This window comes from Mixophyes fleayi, chromosome 7 (genome assembly GCF_038048845.1).
Source record: "Mixophyes fleayi isolate aMixFle1 chromosome 7, aMixFle1.hap1, whole genome shotgun sequence".
NCBI classification, from domain to species: domain Eukaryota; kingdom Metazoa; phylum Chordata; class Amphibia; order Anura; family Limnodynastidae; genus Mixophyes; species Mixophyes fleayi.
Window position 1 is genome coordinate 29,025,360 of NC_134408.1, and position 18,143 is coordinate 29,043,502.

The following is an 18,143-nucleotide window of genomic DNA, read 5'->3' on the forward strand; positions in this document are numbered from 1 at the left end:
ACTTGTTTAGCATCTTTGCACCGTCTTCATTGCCCAGTTAATTGTTAGGCTCACAACTGCAATTGGCATAAAACTACCTGATCACTCGGTGGGTTTGCATGGCCTTTGTTATTTCCAGCTAAAGTTTCTCTGCAAAGTTAGTCTTCCGATTAACTGCTTGTGTGAGGCGGTACGTTGAATGACACAATCCACCTATCACCCAGGGCAGTGGGGTGGAGTATCTGGGGTGCTGTGTTCTCTCAATCCAGTGGGTACAACTGAACGCTGACATTTTCTCCCCATGATGTTCCTATGTCGAGCACAACAGCGCTTGTTATGTGCGGCTCTTAGGAAGTTGACAAGACAGAAATATTGCTGCCACTATTATCTATTAGATACAGGGAGGCGGTAATGGCAGAGAATAGAGCAGTACTGAACCATTGGGCTCTTCGGGGGTGACCTGCCAGACTGGGAAAACTATGCACCCCAGCAGTAAACTTGTATAACACATATAGGGCCTGATTCATGTTCGGACAAGTCCCATAGCACGCCGTGTCTTGTGTGAAATTGTTCTGCACATGCTCAGAAATTTACTTTACACCAGTGAGTGCAATTGCATACAATTCAAGTCCACACACAAATTACACTATTGCTTTTCAAATCGTAGGCTGAAGTGGAGAGGGAATTGGGGGGGGGGGGCGCTTATGTAGGCAATGTACAGTAAGGTGGTGGGATAGAGTGCTCGCACATAAGTGGAGAGCGAAGGCATAAAACCTTGCTACGGGGCCTAGTAACATGCCATGGGCTTATTTATTTGCCTGAAATTAGTGTAAGAGTTAATTGTATACCAAAAGGTGCAAACATGGATTCCACCAAGGGAAACCCATGGCTGGAGATCATCATTTATTTATATATGATAGCCGTACGGCTTATGTGTCCTTACATTTTATGTATGTACACTTGTGTGTTTAGACAAACTAATTTACGTCAGAAAGGGAATATTTTGCTTATGCTGCTGTTGTAAGTTCCTAAGTAATGTAAAGTTCTTTTTCTTGGTTCTAGATTAGTTTGCTGCTGTTTTCACATCTGTTTTGCTATTCTTATGCTCTCCTATATTGGCTTCATGGATGGTTATCACCTGGATAAAGTCCATTTTGTCTCTGTACTCTCACGGCACAATTTCAATATTAACAAAAAAGTTCTTCTTTGCAGGAGTCAAAATGCAAACTTCCAGAATCCCCGCTGTGAGAACACTCCTCTGATTGGGCGTGAGTCACCTCCTCCTTCAGTAAGTTGTCTTACCATCCCACCCCATTCAACGTGCCTAAGATGGACCTGACTTTATAAAGTGCAAGAGAGGCCACGTTTCATACAGTCCTTGGGTATCCAAGTATAGATATAGTACTGTAGATAGCGCCTAATAAAGGAAGATTTATTGTGCACAAGGTAGACGGAAGATTTTCATATTGCTTTTAGGGCTATATAAACCTCACAAGAGAATAACTTGATATAATGTAAAAAATATTGGAAAGACCTCGGCAAGTAATACTTGTTGTGTGTGAGATGCCTAATATTATCTCTGTGTGGTTTATGTAGTCTTATGCTTTTTGTTTGCCAAAATTAGTATTTTTAGATTGGTGAAACCGTGCTCCTTAAACAGAATAATACTTAGACAATAATAATCATATATACATAGAGATAATAATCATATATTTTCTCCGTTACGGTAAAGGTGTATCAGAATATTTATCTACTTTTACCATGATGGTACGCTCCCAAATTTAGAAATGCTGTAAATGGCGGTGAAAGGGTCTCTTAAAATGCACACATAACCTCCGGCTGGGCATTAGTCTACCCATAAGCAGCCCCCTTTTCCCTCTGGATCTCTATCCACTCTGCTTTTTGACTTGATGTTACCAAAGCCCATCCCTAGCTTGCCCCAAGTCCAGCCACCATATGAGCCTACTGTACTCTACTGTCTAAATGATTTTATTGGAGGAATTTATAGTTACCTTTTAAAATGGCTTTGGTGTGCTGGAGAAAGCCGGTGTCATTACGCTGGGAGTGTTTTAGAGGTAAATAAAGATGTACATTTTTTAAAAAAATATTTTTCTTAGTTGTTTTTTTGTTTTTGTTTTTGTTTTTTTGTTTTTTTTTTAAATGCATTAATCTCTCCATGCTCTGATCCCCAATGTTAGCCCTTAAAGTGGACACAAAATTCAACTTAATATGGAGCCCAAGTTCTACTAATTGCTCATGTAAAATGGAAGATGTTAGCAGTTGTTCTATAGCACTATTAGAAAACAAATACTACTACAAAACTACGATGTATACCATTATTACCGATCTATACAAATGCTATAAACATTGACACATTTTTAGAATATTTTATATTGCCACAAAAATTGATTTCCAGTAATCCAAAATCTTTCACGCATTCTATTTGGTGGAATTGTTTGAAAATCCAAGAAGCTCTTTGTTAATTTACGCTACCAGTTCCCAATTTTATGTATTGAAGAAAAATTCCGTTGTTCAGCAGTGAATGTTACGCAGATTAACGTTCCATAAGGTCTTAACTTTACTTCAAAAACTGTGATATCGGAAGAGACTACAACTACTGCATTACAACGATGGTATAATATAAGTTTTATTAGGATAGGTTTTAAATTGGAAGCATAGATTCCAATCTTTTAGAAAATGTGTTTGCTATAAATGTAACGATGGTATTCTAGCTTTGTTTTAATGGACTGTTAATTGAAATAGTGGTGTCTGGTCCTGATTCATTAAGGAAAGTTAAGTAAATTGAGTAAGCTTTCTCCTGGACAAAACCATGTTACAATGCAAGGGGTGCAAATTAGTTTATTATTTTGCACATACGTTAAATACTGTCTGTTTTTTGTAACATGGTTTTGAAATCAGTCAGTATTTAACTTATGTGCAAAATAATAAACTAATTTGCACCCATTGCATTGTAACATGGTTTTGTCCGGGAGAAAGCTTACTCAATTTTTTACTTAACTTTCCTTAATGAATCGGGCCATGTATGATTGTGTGTGTGTGTTTTACATACTCAGTCTTTTCCAAGTTGCAGCCCTTGCTGTGGAATTACATTTTGTGGAACTCTGCAGCGATCGGCACCTCTCCACCTTATTTCCTCTGCTTGATAGGAAAGCGTTTGAGTGCTTAAAGCTGACAAATGTCATATTTGGTTGATTTTATAAGCATAGCCCTAAAATCAGGAGTGAGACTTTTTTTTTTTTTTTTTTTTTAAAGATCATACTGTTTCCCGTATGTTCTCTGTACAAAGACGAGTAACAATAATGTTAAAAGCAAGCTTCTCCATTTACATACAAATCTCTCCCTTTGAAACCGGCTACAGCATCACTTTAACAGGAGGACATTGGCGGCTTACAGAGCCACTTACTTTAAATATTGGGCCAATCAGAACTCATTGCAACTTTGTCCATAGCTTCAAAGGGAAATTTAAAGCGATTGTAGGGATTTATTTATCCTTTCCTTCTTTTGGAGAAGACATTGCTACAGTTACCTTGTCATAATTAATGTAAACGCTGATAAGAGCTTGCTGGCAGGTTACATTATCTAAGTTTTACTAGGGTGATATGCAGAACACGACTGCAAGGGACAGATGACCTCTCAGCAGCTTCCCTTATCTCCCCTGTCTGCCTTCTCCCTGGGGCTGCTCATTAAAGGGAGAATTAACAAGGAAATTGAATGGTCATGCAAGCTTGACTAATTAAAGCGCATTGCTTTGACACCCCTCATTGCATCTGTTCATTACAGCCGTATATTAATGGGGCGGGCGACTGGCGCTTCAACTGTGTTTAACAGAGATTTTATTAAGTGATCGGGTTCTCTGTATCCTTCCTCCACACTTGGTGTAAGTATTCACAAACATTTTTGGTACAATAAGCAAGGACATTGAAAAGGATTCCATGTTACAAAATGTCAGGATGATTTTGGTCACTTGCCTAATTACGGCGAGGTTAATGAATGTCCAGTGTCTTTCAATCATTAATTATTACCATATATTAGAGAGTGTACTTTCAATACATTGAGTATTGCCCATGTGTTTACAAGGATTTAAAAATGCGTTGTCCCATCTCATGTGACTTGTTAGGTATGCAAAATACTCTAGAATGCATTCGTTCCACTTTATTTTATTTTTTGGGTATGTTTTGTAACGCATTAAAATCGGACAGTGCATTTTATTGTGTTTTATTATTCTGAATTTCTGTATAGTTTGTATTACATGATCACCTTGGGGTAAACACACTGCAAGCAAAGTAAGTTATGGGAATCCAAAGTGCAATATCCTAAATGATTCTTTATAACACAATCCATTGATATCTGGTAAAGCAGGATTTGAGACAAAAACAGCTGGTGCCGTCCGCTACACTTTGGTTATGATCCCATTCAGTACATTTACAGGTTAAATGCCCTCGTCCCTGGGGTAAAAGTTGGATCTGCAGGTAAACACAGAACTTGCTAAAGCCTATGAAAGGAGAACAGTCAGAGCATCTGCTTTGGCTCCATGCTCGCTGTCTGCCTGACCACATGACTTGTCACTCCCAAGGTTCTCTTGTGTGCTGACGCATTTCATGATGTTCCGAGCAGTTTCTGATGTCTTCCAGAGCTTCACTAACCTTACTCCTGCATGAACTGTAAAATGAGGTGGTATAAATACATTCTGCATGGATTTAGGCCACTCTTAATAATATGTCAATATGACTCTAGAAAGGGGGTATATATTAAACATGAGACTATATGCTTCACCTGTACATTGTAAGTGTTGGTGTTGATATTTATAGGACGGAACTTTGCAAACTTTCCTTTGTTTTGCAACATGATGATGACCTAGAGACTCCTCACATGCTCAAGTGTTTGTCGGTATCTCTTTCCCAGTCTTCCCTCTCCCCTGTGTGCTCCCTTCTTGATCCAGGGCTATTCCTGTAGAGTGATAGAGCCCTCCCTCTTGCACACACATGGATGTACAGTTCCCCATGTTGTGTCGGCTGCACTGTATCATGTTTCATGCACGTTGAGGCTCCACTCTCTTTTTCTCTTTCTTTCCTGCAACATCACAGTTGTATTTGGCAGCCATGGACAGTAGCAGCCATTTGAGCTGGCAGTTTAAGCCCTCGGACAGTGCACGGACGTACTGGTAACAGCGCTCGCAATTGGAACAGGTACTAAAACAAAGGTCCCCCCTCTTCCCCTCACTCACCCCTCTCCCTGCCCTCCATTCCTGCACTGTTCTCCTTCTCCCTGGCCAGCGCCTAAATTCTACACATCTCTCCACCAGCTCCTAATACACCCCCGCCAAGGCCTGGAATGGCACAAATCTATGCTTTGCCAACAGCTACAGACAGACACCCTGTTATATAGCGCAACACCTGTCTAATGCTCTATTTTGAGAGCATGGATAACTTCTAACATCCAATTTTCAATAAGAGTTTGCCTTTCTCTTTACTTTCTGTTTTGGTGTATGTGGATATTTTTTGTTTTCTATTTCATGTTCCCTAACTTGTTGCACATAATGAGTACACAGTGCTGCGATTGCTGGCTACCAGCTTAGCTGTAATGAGCACATCCGTTACTGGGGTGAAACAATTAATGTTGGAATCTGTTGGACTTTGTCCCTTGTTTTGCGATTGGCCATTCTGTTATGAGCCCAGTATATTCTTTATTTGCTTGAAATCCCTGGAGTTACATTCATAGCTTGTCCTGTAACACAACAGGATGTTTATACAATATGGACAGTCTGTTTGGCAGAGAGGATTTGGCTCTATGGAGCATCTTCCTTTGCATTGTTTTATCAAAATCTGAGTTTGTATTTGCAGAGAGTTTCGGTTGCAAGTGGCGATATCTCCTTGAGACAGAGGTTGGAATTGGGTGCACTTACCCGTATCATTGTAAAATACAGGATTTGTCACTGTGACCCTTGAGCTAATCTGCTTCTAACTCCTCCAAAAATATAATTGTATTAAATGCGAAAAACAAAACGTTCTGCAGTAATAGTAATCAGAATTAGTTGGTAATTATGAGTTGACTTAGCAGTATCATACTATCAGGGTGTATTATTATACTGTGATATATTTATCACATAGATTATTTCCAAATGAGCAAGGAGTAGAGAAGTGTAGGAGCACAGTTGTCATTCCAGATATAGAGGGTGGTTCTATTTGTGTGAGCTTCATGTCAAGAGCCCAGATATTGTCACTAGAATGATCAGGCACAACGCTGGCCAGCACCGTTGCGGATCATGGATTCCACCTATGTTTACAGTGACGTGAGAACAAGGGCTCTTCAATCCATATTGGGAAATAGTCTCTGTGCCTTAATGCTGCTATAAGTGAGAAGTTTCTACAGTTTGGTTTCCCTATAAGGGATAGCGCTAAATCGGTAAATGTCAGCGCACACGCTTGCAATTTATATGCTTGTTGTTTTGGTTCCTGGTGAGTTTCAATGTAACAGTGGCTTATTGTTTGTTGGCTACTTATTCACAGGTAAAGGACTCCTTGATATACTGTAATTAGAAATGTCAGAATATAGAAGTTATATGACTAATATTTCGAGTCAAATCCTGAATTTTATTTCCATACAGTGATTTTGATGGGTGTAGAGTTGTTTAACAATTCAGCTACATATTTAGTGTTTACAAGGCTGCTGTGACATCCGTACAGTTCCCAGCAGTCTCTCTAAGCAATAGTCCACGTTCTCTCGATAATAGTCCCACGTAGTAAAAGCACTTAAGAAATATGGATACTCTTCATCAAAGGATTAGTAACACTATACAGTCACCAGTCATCTCTGCGACGTGGAGGTGGCCGTTTTGTGAGCTGAAACTATATGTGTGATAACTCGGCCTATAAATTCACTAGAAACAAGCGCCAGACATTGTGGATTTATAAGGAGCATTTTTACTGATATCTGTTTGCACCCGTGGTCCTCCACGGTGTCTAGGCCACGGGTGCCCTTTACGTAGTCCTGTCTTTGGGGGATGTTAATGAGCTTGTACTGCGGAGTTCTATGACTCCGGTGAATTAAAGTCTATATTATCAGATATATTAAGTGAGTCAGGGAGGCTTTAGTTGCGATACGGTTTACACAGCAGGATATCTCTCCATGATCACATTTCAGCTGCCCTGACACCCGCACATGAACCACACTCTCCTCCACAGAACATGTCCGCTTCATCCTCGCTTGAACCCTTCCACTGGATTCATGCTATCTGTGCTTGTGCTGTGTCTGATTGCTTGCTGGCTGCCACTCTCCATTGAGCATGGGCTGCTGCTACCCTTAACTTGGCAGAGGGAAGAACCATGTGCTACAATGTGCTTGCCCGCTACATGCATGTGGGTCAGCCCCGGTTTGCACATCTCTGCCCCTCAGTGCTCTGCTGTGTGTACATCATTGTGATAACTCTGGGGCTTTAAACCCTTTGTGCTGTTCTCTTGTTTCCTTCCCCTCCACAGGTGTTAATACATTGACCTTCATTTCTGCAGAAAACAATGACCATTCCGGTGATATTGTGTCATTTCCCCCCTCATTGTTTCCATGGCTCCAATTGTCTTTTAATAATGATGTCAGAGTGATTCAGAAGCCTAGAATCAGAGAGCCCAGGGATAGATAAAATGTGTAAAATATTTGTCTTTCCAATATTTTTTTTTTTTTTTTTTTGGCTTTGTGACAAATTAAGGTTAAGAAGTAAAAGTTCAGATTTAATCAGGGAAAAGTGCACAAAACATGAAAAGTAGCTCATTAAATAAAGGGTGGTTAGTGGGAACACCCAGTAGCAGACTGAGAAGCTTAATTCTGAGCAACAATACAGAAGACGTGATCTGTTTTTAAATGTCCATCGAAGTAGGGCTAACCTTCCCTCTGTTTCTCTAGAAGTGTGCCATCAAACACTTGTATTTGTCATTCTATTCTCTGTAGCCTCTTGAACACTTGGGTTGAACACACTAATGCTTCCTGATGTAGGCACAACATATATCTGGACACTTGTGCGTTTGATTAACATACGTGCAGCCTAAAATCCAGTGTACAGATGTGATTGTAGCAAAGACACGCCATCATCATCATCCTAATGATGACTGTTTGCATTGTTATAAAAGAAAAAGAAACATTACCCACTGCCAGCCTAATGGTCAGGGGCTAGCTCCCACTACATCGAGGGAGACAACGAATATGGAGTGCCCCTGCTACATTAGTAACCGCACAAGACTTCACAAGCTGGGTCCAATCACACTGGCAGAGAAGCCAATGGCCTGGGATCCCCCTCCCATAATATCGACCACGGTCATGTGACTTGCATAAAGCTGGAATGTCTGCTGATCACCGTTTGGCACTGCTCAGTCATAGGGAAGGTCCAAAACGTAGGTGACAAAACTGTGCAAAATTCAGCTACGTACTATTATTCAGAAGGGAGTGGATTTACTAGTATTCAAAATACAAAACCTCTTTATGTTCTGGTATATTGCTAAGGATTATACAGTATCCTCCTCAATCTTCCTAGGGGGTGTTGTGATCATTACCTTACCATGTAATAATACTATGTGAGTCATGAAGGCTGACTCACGGACTATAAATAGTAATATTAATGAGCCCACACAGATTTCCTAGAGCGCGGTAACAACATCATTTTGTGGCATTGAATTGTTTGTGTAATCTGTATATTTAAATGACCAGTGTGTTCACCCACATTTTTCATTGCTTTCCAGTAACTATGTCCTAGTTCAAAATGTCAGTAGGAAATCCATCCATTCCGGGGAAGCAGACAAATGTGTCCTCTATTCTAAGGCTTTGTAATGCATTGCTTATTTAAAGAAACCACTTTCCAGATGTGCCTTTAGGTTGAATTTGGGTTACAAGAGTTCCATGAGGAATTAAACCAATTGTACATGTGTTCTGCCTTACAAACTGTTTTCCTATACATTCTCTTTATTAAAATTCTGGCCTGTGCCTTCATCATAGTTATTAATCGCATTCAGATCATGGTCGTCCAATATTATAACCAGGGCAGCTGGAACACACCCAAGTGATACCGGATCACCTTACTGCCAATAACTTAGGAAGGCATCTCTGTAATGGCTCTTAATAGTTTTTTTTTTTCTTCATTTTTGGTGTCCTGAGTGAAACCATATGGTATCCTACATGTGGACGTTTGCAGCTGTGTTCACATACCAGTTCCATTTGTAACAAGAATTATTGTTATTATTGAAAAAGATTATTTTTCTTATTTAATAATTGGTTACCTTCAGCTTTTGTTTCAGCATGTTGGCAGATGTCATTAAAACAATGTGTCTTTTGTTTGTTTAGTTTTGTGCTTGGAGTTTGGAATAAATTGATGGTAGTAACTTTTTTTTTTCTTTTGCTTGTCTTTCCCTAGTACACCTCCAGCATGAGAGCAAAATATCTGGCCACTAGCCGCCCGGAAACAGAGCCGGTGCACTAAGTACCTGTTCCAAGAGTATTCAGACAGATCTCTGCCTTCTGTAATACTGAGCTCCTGCTGTGTGCAGTCAGTAAATGTTCCCTAAACACTCCAACCTGTACACCTGGCCTCCCAAACCTGCCTCCCCTACATGGAAAGACAAAGGAGACAGACCAATACTTGGAAAAGTGGAACAGACGTGTCTTCAGATTCTCAACAAATTGTTGACCTCAATGAGGCATCCATTTATTTTCTTTTACACCCAGGAATTTCTCCTGATCATTTTTCTTTTTCATTTTGTGTTTTTCTCGGCTCTATATTTTAAATCAGCGGTTTTTTTTTTTTTTTTTTTTTTTCCCCAAGCCATCTTTAAAGTTATTATTTTAATTGTTCTAAATGAAATATGTAACATTTCTATACAATTTTAATATGTTTGCCAATTTATTAACAATTTAATGTTATTTCGTCCACTATCATAAATCAAATATTTTGATTTTAGCATTATTTATACCCCTTGAAAACCACTTGTCCTACTAATATATTTGAAATGTAACTATGGTGGGTGGAAGCATTAAGCTGTTCGTCAGGAAGCCTCGTCAACAGTGAGTAGCGTTTCTGTGGACATTCCGTATTGTATGAAGCATTTCGTTCTTAATGCTATAGTAGTGTGTTTAATCCCATTTGCTTAAGGCCTGAGGTCAAAGGCTATGTAGTGTAATTACTTGCCATGCTTTCAGTTGATCGACTTGACCAGAAGTGTGCCAACTTGCGGTATAAAGATTCCCTGAAAGGTATTCATGCCAGTTACCTCGAACAGCTTGTCACATTGCCAGTGATGATTGAAGGATTTTATTGTATTCTTTCACAATTGCTTCTTTTGACAATTAAAATGACCACTTTAGACCCTTCATCAGTCTTCTAGTTATCCAAAGCCTTTGTCATTCTTGCCAAATGTTTCCACTACAGCAGATGGCACATATTCTACTCCTTTCTGGCTTCCATGTTACTAAATCTCTATATTGATAACCACTGTCCTATGGGATAGAGATTGTGATAATATTCCCCACATGCATTTTACTCGTAACTCTCTTTTGTCTATTAACGGTTTGTGGTTACTGTATTTGGCACTGATGAACATCTGATTTACTTGATTAAATAGATAAGGGCAGTAGATTCAATTAGGAGACTGTATATTGATCACACTACCTCCTGTTACCAACTCATTGCATGTGCATTCCTAACTCTGCTGTATCTTAAGGAATATAACCATATTTTGTATAATAGGGTTGTTTAGGTTAACATTCTTATTTTAAAGCATTTTTTTGTATAGAGAAAAATCTGGCATTTTTATTACCCTTCCACATCATACCACTCTTTCTCCATTTAATAAGTCCATCCTTGCTTTTACAGTAAGAGTACTGTCTTACTGATAAAACTTTAAGAACTCTAAGGTCTGTAATGTAGAAGATCTCTGCACCATCTGAGATGATGTCTGGTCACCCTTTTTAACACCATAATTGAGGCTTGCTATTGTTTTACCTGACTATTCCCAGCATGAATTTATTTCTGTCTTTGGTAGGGAACCTTTTCCTATTTTTATATGCAATTCTATAACTTATTTGTTTCCGTAATCTTGTGGTAATAATGGCCACGGAACACCATCCAGAAGGACTCATTGTTACAGCTGGAGAGGACAGAAACCACACATCAACACGTCTATAACTGGAGAATTCCAACTCGTATCACTGGTGCTAAAGCTATTGAGCTTGATCTTCACCTGTTGCTCTGCCGGCTGCCAGATCCCAGAAAACTTTTGGATTCGTAGTGGGATTTTTATATGGTTATCGTCTCTCCATTTATGGCATGTTATATATACGTCGTCGATGTATTGAGCTTCAGTTTCACCATGGACTTGTACCGTTTTGGAGAAAATGCTGAGGACTCCGTTTTAATGCTGAAATTAGTACATAAAATGCCATAGCAGAAGTGTATCTGGAGGAATCATGATTTACTGCATAATCTTACTGACCACAGGATATAAAACTGAGCCATGATGATCCAACCGAGGCCATTACAGACTAGTACCATTTATTCTACGGGACATCGTTATGGAAGCACAACGCTGCTGTTGGCACCTTGATTTTGGCTTCAATATTTTTTATTTCATATTCATGATTTTAGAACAGCGGGAATGGAAAAAAAGCTGTTCTAGAACAGACATCTCGAAAATGTGAAATGTAAATAGCATGTTGGGCTTTGTGTCCAGTGTAAAAGACTGCCTTGTAATTGTAAGAGGAAACCAACTCAAGACCATGGTCTTGAGCATATTACTGTAGTGTTTGTATCCTGTGAGTGATATTGATAGGTTCACCTTGCTTTCATTTCAAAGGACCTTGGACTTAAGTCTAGTCTTTTCAAATGGTGTTTTCTCATAGGTTCTGGTAAAATAAATTAGATTCTAAAAAAATTAGTGTTGGCTCTACCATTTAGATCAGGCACATTCCTTTCGCACTTACTTCATTCTGGTTTGGTTAGCGTCTCTAACAAAACCATGGATGACTGAGCATGGAATGGAGTAAGTAGAACATGATCTTTCATGTTCCGTTGTGTATTCTGTAGAAAGCCCATGTACACTGGCTGTGTGATAACTCGCAGGAATCAATGATCCTTAATTTGCATGTCTCCCGATCGCCTAACTTCAACCAAGCAGACAAAAAAAAAAGCTAAGTCTAACTACACAGTCTTATCCTACCGTGCCAGCCATTTTCATGCATGAAATCTTTCTATAGTTGACATGAACTCTAGAACGAATATTCTTAAGTAATGGGAAGAGAGATGACCGGACCAATTAAAAAAAATTATAATTACACACAGTTTTGGAAAGCTATGGATTCCATAGTGAAATGCGATTTAACCATAACCAAATTTAAACACTGCTTTAAATGATGTCATTGGTAGAATTATAGAATATCTCAAAAACTAATCATTTCCTAGAGTTCAGAACCGCTAACTTCCTTTTTCTATATGAATCCTACCATTTTAGTACATTTGAAAAGCGTGGAGCAGTAAAACCTCACAAAGCCCTTATTTTGTTTTTGTTAATGATCAAATATTTTCAAGACTAGGGGAAAAAAATGCGGTCACCTCTTAAATCAGTGGGTTGATCCCATGATAGACACTGACCTCTGCTAACCCCTAATCTATTGGCGGAAGAGCTTTAAGGCGCTGATTTGAGCTTTAGGTCTTTAGTCTCTCGTGAGATGCCACCCCCAGTTACCACGAATGAGATAGTATAAACCCCAGGGTCCTCCATGTTTTGGTGCTTTGTAATCTTTTCATGATGCTCGCTATGCAGTTGCGGACTGATTTTATAGTGGAGTTGGCTATACACAGGAATTCTTACATTGTATGACTGCGCAATAATAATCAGAGACAATCTCATTATTGTCCAGGAATGTTCTTCAACCCATTTCCTGCTCAGCCTTCACATGAGCCAAGCGTAGAGATCACGGGGTATATTTAGTAAACTGGGTTTGAAAAAGTGGAGATGTTGCCTATAGCATCCGTTCAGATTCTAGCTGTCATTTTGTAGAAAGCACTAAATAAATGAAAGCTAGAATCTGATTGGTTGCCATAGGCAACATCTCCACTTTTTCAAACCCGCAGTTTAGTAAATCTAGCCCCTAGTGTGGTCTGTTTGCTCCTAGCCTTTGCACACTATTTTCCAGGTTAAAATTAGGGATGGGGGGGAAGACTTTTGTTATGTGAAAATCTGGTTGAGCACCATACCACTATGTATTGTGTATGTATACTAAATGGACCCATCATTTTACCTCTAACTGTGGATGTCCACTCTAAGGCCACTAATTGTTCACATGTGGTCACCTTTGAAGATTTGGTTGTGTAAAAAGTTGTTTCCTGCATGTCCATTTACTTATGCAATAGGACTCTTGTTTTTTGTTTTTGTTTTTTTCTTTCCATGCATGTGTACTTGCTGGAGCACCCCCAAATATGAGATGGTTCATTAAAATGTTGGGGTCTTTGGCTGATATTTTCTTTTGTTTTCATTTACTCAGTCAATCAAACAATATATCAGCCCTTAATATAGGTTTCAAAGGAAATTAAGGGAAAACTCCACTATTTTAAAAAGGATTCAATGTTGCAAGAAGATTTCTTTATTTTTGTTGGTCTTGGATCAAAAGATAAGCTCAGATCTGTGCATTGGATACAATTGTATCTACACAGCAAATCTGTGTCCTATCCAAAGTCAATGAAAAATCAAACCAATCCGCAGATGGTGGACAGCCACTCTTACATAGTTTCTGTGACTTACTCTAGATGGTGCAATACACTTGTCTGGTCAGATCCAACTGTCGGAGGTCAATAAGCCAACCTTTTTACCACCGATAATTTCTGAATGGCTTTGTCCTGCATCCGTCAGGTTGGGGCGCGCACAGTGCTGTGGTCGGCCAATTAGGTCAATAATAACCAAACTGACCATCCAAATCCACGTGTGTAGCCAGATGTATGCCTGTTTTTATTTTAATTTATATGTAAATTAAATTGAAAATCATTTTTATACAGTGTTTCCCTTTAACAAACACGTTGCTTTAAATGCATGTAAAATAACAATTCGTATCCTTTTCAAACATCTAATTTTTATATTAAAAGAAAAAAAAATCCTTATAGAGGAAAGCACCATATCATCTTTATATAAACTGTCTAGTATTCTGATTGGATGACTCATAATCCCACCAATCAGAGACAATTGAGTAACTCCTACTAGCAGAACCCAGAATGATTCCGCCCCCTTTCTATCTGGTAGAGGTGATGAGAACTCAAAGCACATGGACCGGTGATCATGAACTGCAAATAAGTTGTACTGGACTTAAATCTCCTTTCTGGGGAAGCTATGTACATGCGTGGTTAATATATTTTCTGTTGCATGTTAAAGTATTCATGACGTGCCAGCAGATGTAGTTGAAAAAAGGAAGAATTTATTCTAAAAAAAAAAAAATAGCCTATTTTGGCTAGATTTTTTTATTTGTTTTTGTTTTGTCTTTTTTTTTTTTAATCTGCTAACAGATCTACTTCAGAAGGAAAAGGTCTGCCAAATGTATAACTACGTACTGCATCTGTCTTACTGTGGCATACAATTCTAAATATATATTTTTAACATAGTTGCTAATTTTGTTGATCTTTTCCTGCACTTAAGTCAATATTTTTTTTTTTTTTTTTTTTTTTTCTTGCACATTTAAACAGAAGTAAGGACCTATTTCTTTCCTATCTGTATTTTGCTAGTATCCTCTGTTACGATATAACCCATTCTGTGACAAGTGGGGCGGGTTCATAGATATTTTTACTGTGCTTCATTTTGCAAACAAAAAACTTTAAAATGAATCCTAAATGTAATTTCTGTGGTTACCATTCCACTTGATATAATGTTTTAAAATAAAAAGTTTGAAACAAAAAAAAAATGGTGTTCTGTATGTTTTTATAAAGCCGTAGCTAAACTGTTGTATGGTTTATAAAGTCTCACTCATGTAACACATACCATAGCTTACAAAATGTTTACATGCAAAATTGGGACAACATAGACTCCATCCTCGATCTGTCCAACACCCTCTGCTAATCACCCGAACCTTCGCCCACTGCATGTAGGCTCTGCCGCTTCTGAGGTCCAGATATCAGGAGAGGTTCCAGATGTGTAAGGACAGGGACATAACATTAGGAGGGGGGGGGGAGATTTGGCTCGACGGGCATGGAGGTGACTGAGCGGCATTGGCTGGGTCCCAAAGAACGACATCGCTAAGGCCCCACCCAAATATTTCTATGGGGCCCAGCGATGTACTGTTCCACCCCTGTGTAAGGATAATATGCTTAGAGCAGTCATTTTTCTTTTCCGAAAGGATTTAAGGGAACACCAGGAAATCTGGGCTTGCGACAAGTTTGTGAATGTTCCTACTTATAATAAACAATATGTTTAACCAAAGTCCCCAGCTCGGGAGATGTGATACAGACTATGGAACAACAATAAAGCTAAACATTCAGGCAAAGGGCAGCACAGTGGCCTAGTGGTTAGCACTTCTGCCTCACAGCGCTGATCTCAGTCATGAGTTCGATTCCCGACCATGGCCTTATCTGTGTGGAGTTTGTATATTCTCCCCGTGTTTGCGTGGGTTTCCTCCGGGTGCTCCGGTTTCCTCCCACACTCCAAAAACACTGGTAGGTTTATTGGCTGCTATCTGAATTGACCCTAGTCTCTCTCTGTGTGTATGTCTGTGTGTGTGTGTGTGTGTATGTGTGTTAGGGAATTTAGACTAAGACCCATTGGGGCAGGGACTGATTTGAGTTGTACGCGCTGCAGAATGAGTGGCGCTATATAAATAATTGATGATTGCGATACCCAAACCTGGTAAAGACCCAACAAAACGTGATAATTACTGCCAATTGCCCTTCTGAACTTGAATATAATTTTTTTTTGTCAACCTTATCCTTCCTCAGTTGATTAGCCAAGACCAAGCATGGTTCGTATTTGGCAGGCACCAGACAATGCGAGAGAGGTTCTCAACTGAGCAGTGAACCATACTGCTCCATCTCAGCCTTTACTACTGATTTCACTTGCAGCAGACACATACATACATATACATACATATACATATACATACATATACATACATACATACGAAGGTTTAAAACCACTGTGAAGTCTCTATATAATATTCAATTTATACAAAGTGGCTCTTGAGAAATGAATGAGCTGTTTCCCGGGACTTAGAACAGACATAGATGGTCTGAGAAATAGTTAAGTTGCTGACCACGATTACCGGCTGTGGTTTAGGAAACAACGATCTCACCATTCAAATGCTGTTAATCCAAACCAAGTGTCTGGATAAATGCAGAATGTGCTGTTGACTTGAAGTGCTCCTGAAACATTTAATAGCATAAATGCTCCAATCTGTAGTTTCGTTAATAGTCAAACGAGATGATCAAACTGGCAGAGTTGCAGCACGTGGTTGTGTAGAATCGGAGGTTTTCTCGATAATATTCGATGATTGCGGTATAGACATCTGGTGACTGCCAATAAGATCCATCTAGCAATGATCTAGCAGGAGGGCTCACACTTGTAGCAAATAGAACCTTTAGGGGCCTATGCATCATTACAATGTAGTGCCACTAAATATGCTTTGCAGCAATGTGACGCGATACTCGGTGAATCGCATCATTTTAGCAAGGGATTTGCAGGATGCGGGAGAAATGCCATCTCTCCTGGAAGTCCGGGAGACCAACCCAAATTTCTGAGCTGAACAAGCACTTTAATCAGAAGGGAAATAGTCATTTGGCACACAATTATTTTTTTGGGGAAACCTGTTTTAAAGAATAAGTAATCAGCCAGCTGCATTTATAATGATGATTTATGATCCAATTCCAGTGCATTTAACTTTCTTTATAGTGGTTTATTATAGAAACAAATAATGTTTTCTTTTCTACTTGTACGTGTTTAACGTTCTGTCTGCACAGCACTAATTCTATTTTTAGTGATTGATTATTGTAGTTTTTTTTTTTCTCGAACCTGCAGAGGGCGCTGGGTGATCACTGAACAGCAGATTACAATCTCTGAGCAATGTTAGTGCACACAAACATTACATGCCAATAAACTGTCTTCTGCTCTATTGATGCATTTTGAATTATGTTATGTTTGTTTTACTTGGTAAAACACACACGGCACGTGCAGCCTGCAGATTCTCGGTGAATTCTGTAAATTTAGGTTGATCACTCAAGCATTTTCCTGCTGACAATACCCATTCCAGCATTACCGGTGTACTTCCCCGCAGAGCAGTCGCTCTAGTATGGAGTTATTAAGAGGTGGACAGGTGTGCGCCTGACGGAAGCGTAGGATAATGCGCTAGTGGTCCACGTAGAATTGGCTTTACCTGATTTCTAAACAGACTAATAACGTAATAAGAACACATTTAATACAGTATTATGTTGTGTACAAATAGAATATTGCAGCTACTATATTGATACTAATTATAACAAAAGAATAATTAATGAAAGCAAAATTTGCACTTACCGTACATAAAAAAAATGAAGTACAACACATCTACATTCACTGTTTATCCTGTTAAATGGGGATTGCCTTTACATATGGAAATGACATGTACTGTGAATAGATGTCCGCTAATTAATTTTATTGATTTAATATAGCCGCAATGTTAATTAATGAAACTACAGTCTTGGGGCCTGAGTCATTAAGGCAAAAAAGGAGTAAATGTTCTCTGGGACAAACCATGCTACAATGCAAGGGGTGCAAATTAGTTTAATATTTTGCACATAAGTTAAATACTGGCTGTTTTTTCATCTAGCACACAAATACTTGATAGCTTTTATTATTACACTGAAATTTAAAGTTGATCTAGGACATGTCCTACCCCAACTATAAATCTGTCCCCACTTTTTAAATTTACCTCCCCCTCCAATGCAACATGGTTTTGCCCAGGTGGAAATGTTACTCCTTTTTTATGCTTTACCCTCCTTAATGACTCAGGCCCTTGGTCTGGAGCTAGATAGTGCTGCTCATAGTCGATTTTGTCATCATTGCGTTTATTTGCAACTACCCTGCAATACATACACCTCCTATCAATCTTCGTATGTGTCCATATATTATTGAGTTGTAACTACGTGAACGATCCTGTAAGGTTACTGT

General features: G+C 39.0%; 1 protein-coding gene across 2 annotated transcripts in view; it reads left to right on the forward strand.

Annotated features, from left to right (window-relative positions):
- TTYH3 (tweety family member 3) overlaps positions 1 to 14,913 on the forward strand; it is a 92,244-nt gene extending 77,331 nt beyond the window's left edge. For both annotated transcript variants that reach the window (XM_075179538.1, XM_075179539.1), the window contains exons 13-14: positions 1,192 to 1,267; positions 9,392 to 14,913. In XM_075179538.1, the coding sequence (XP_075035639.1) occupies positions 1,192 to 1,267; positions 9,392 to 9,457 (142 nt within the window). In that variant the 3' untranslated portion in view covers positions 9,458 to 14,913. The remainder of the gene's footprint in view (positions 1 to 1,191; positions 1,268 to 9,391) is intronic.
- Positions 14,914 to 18,143: the final 3,230 nt, after the last annotated feature.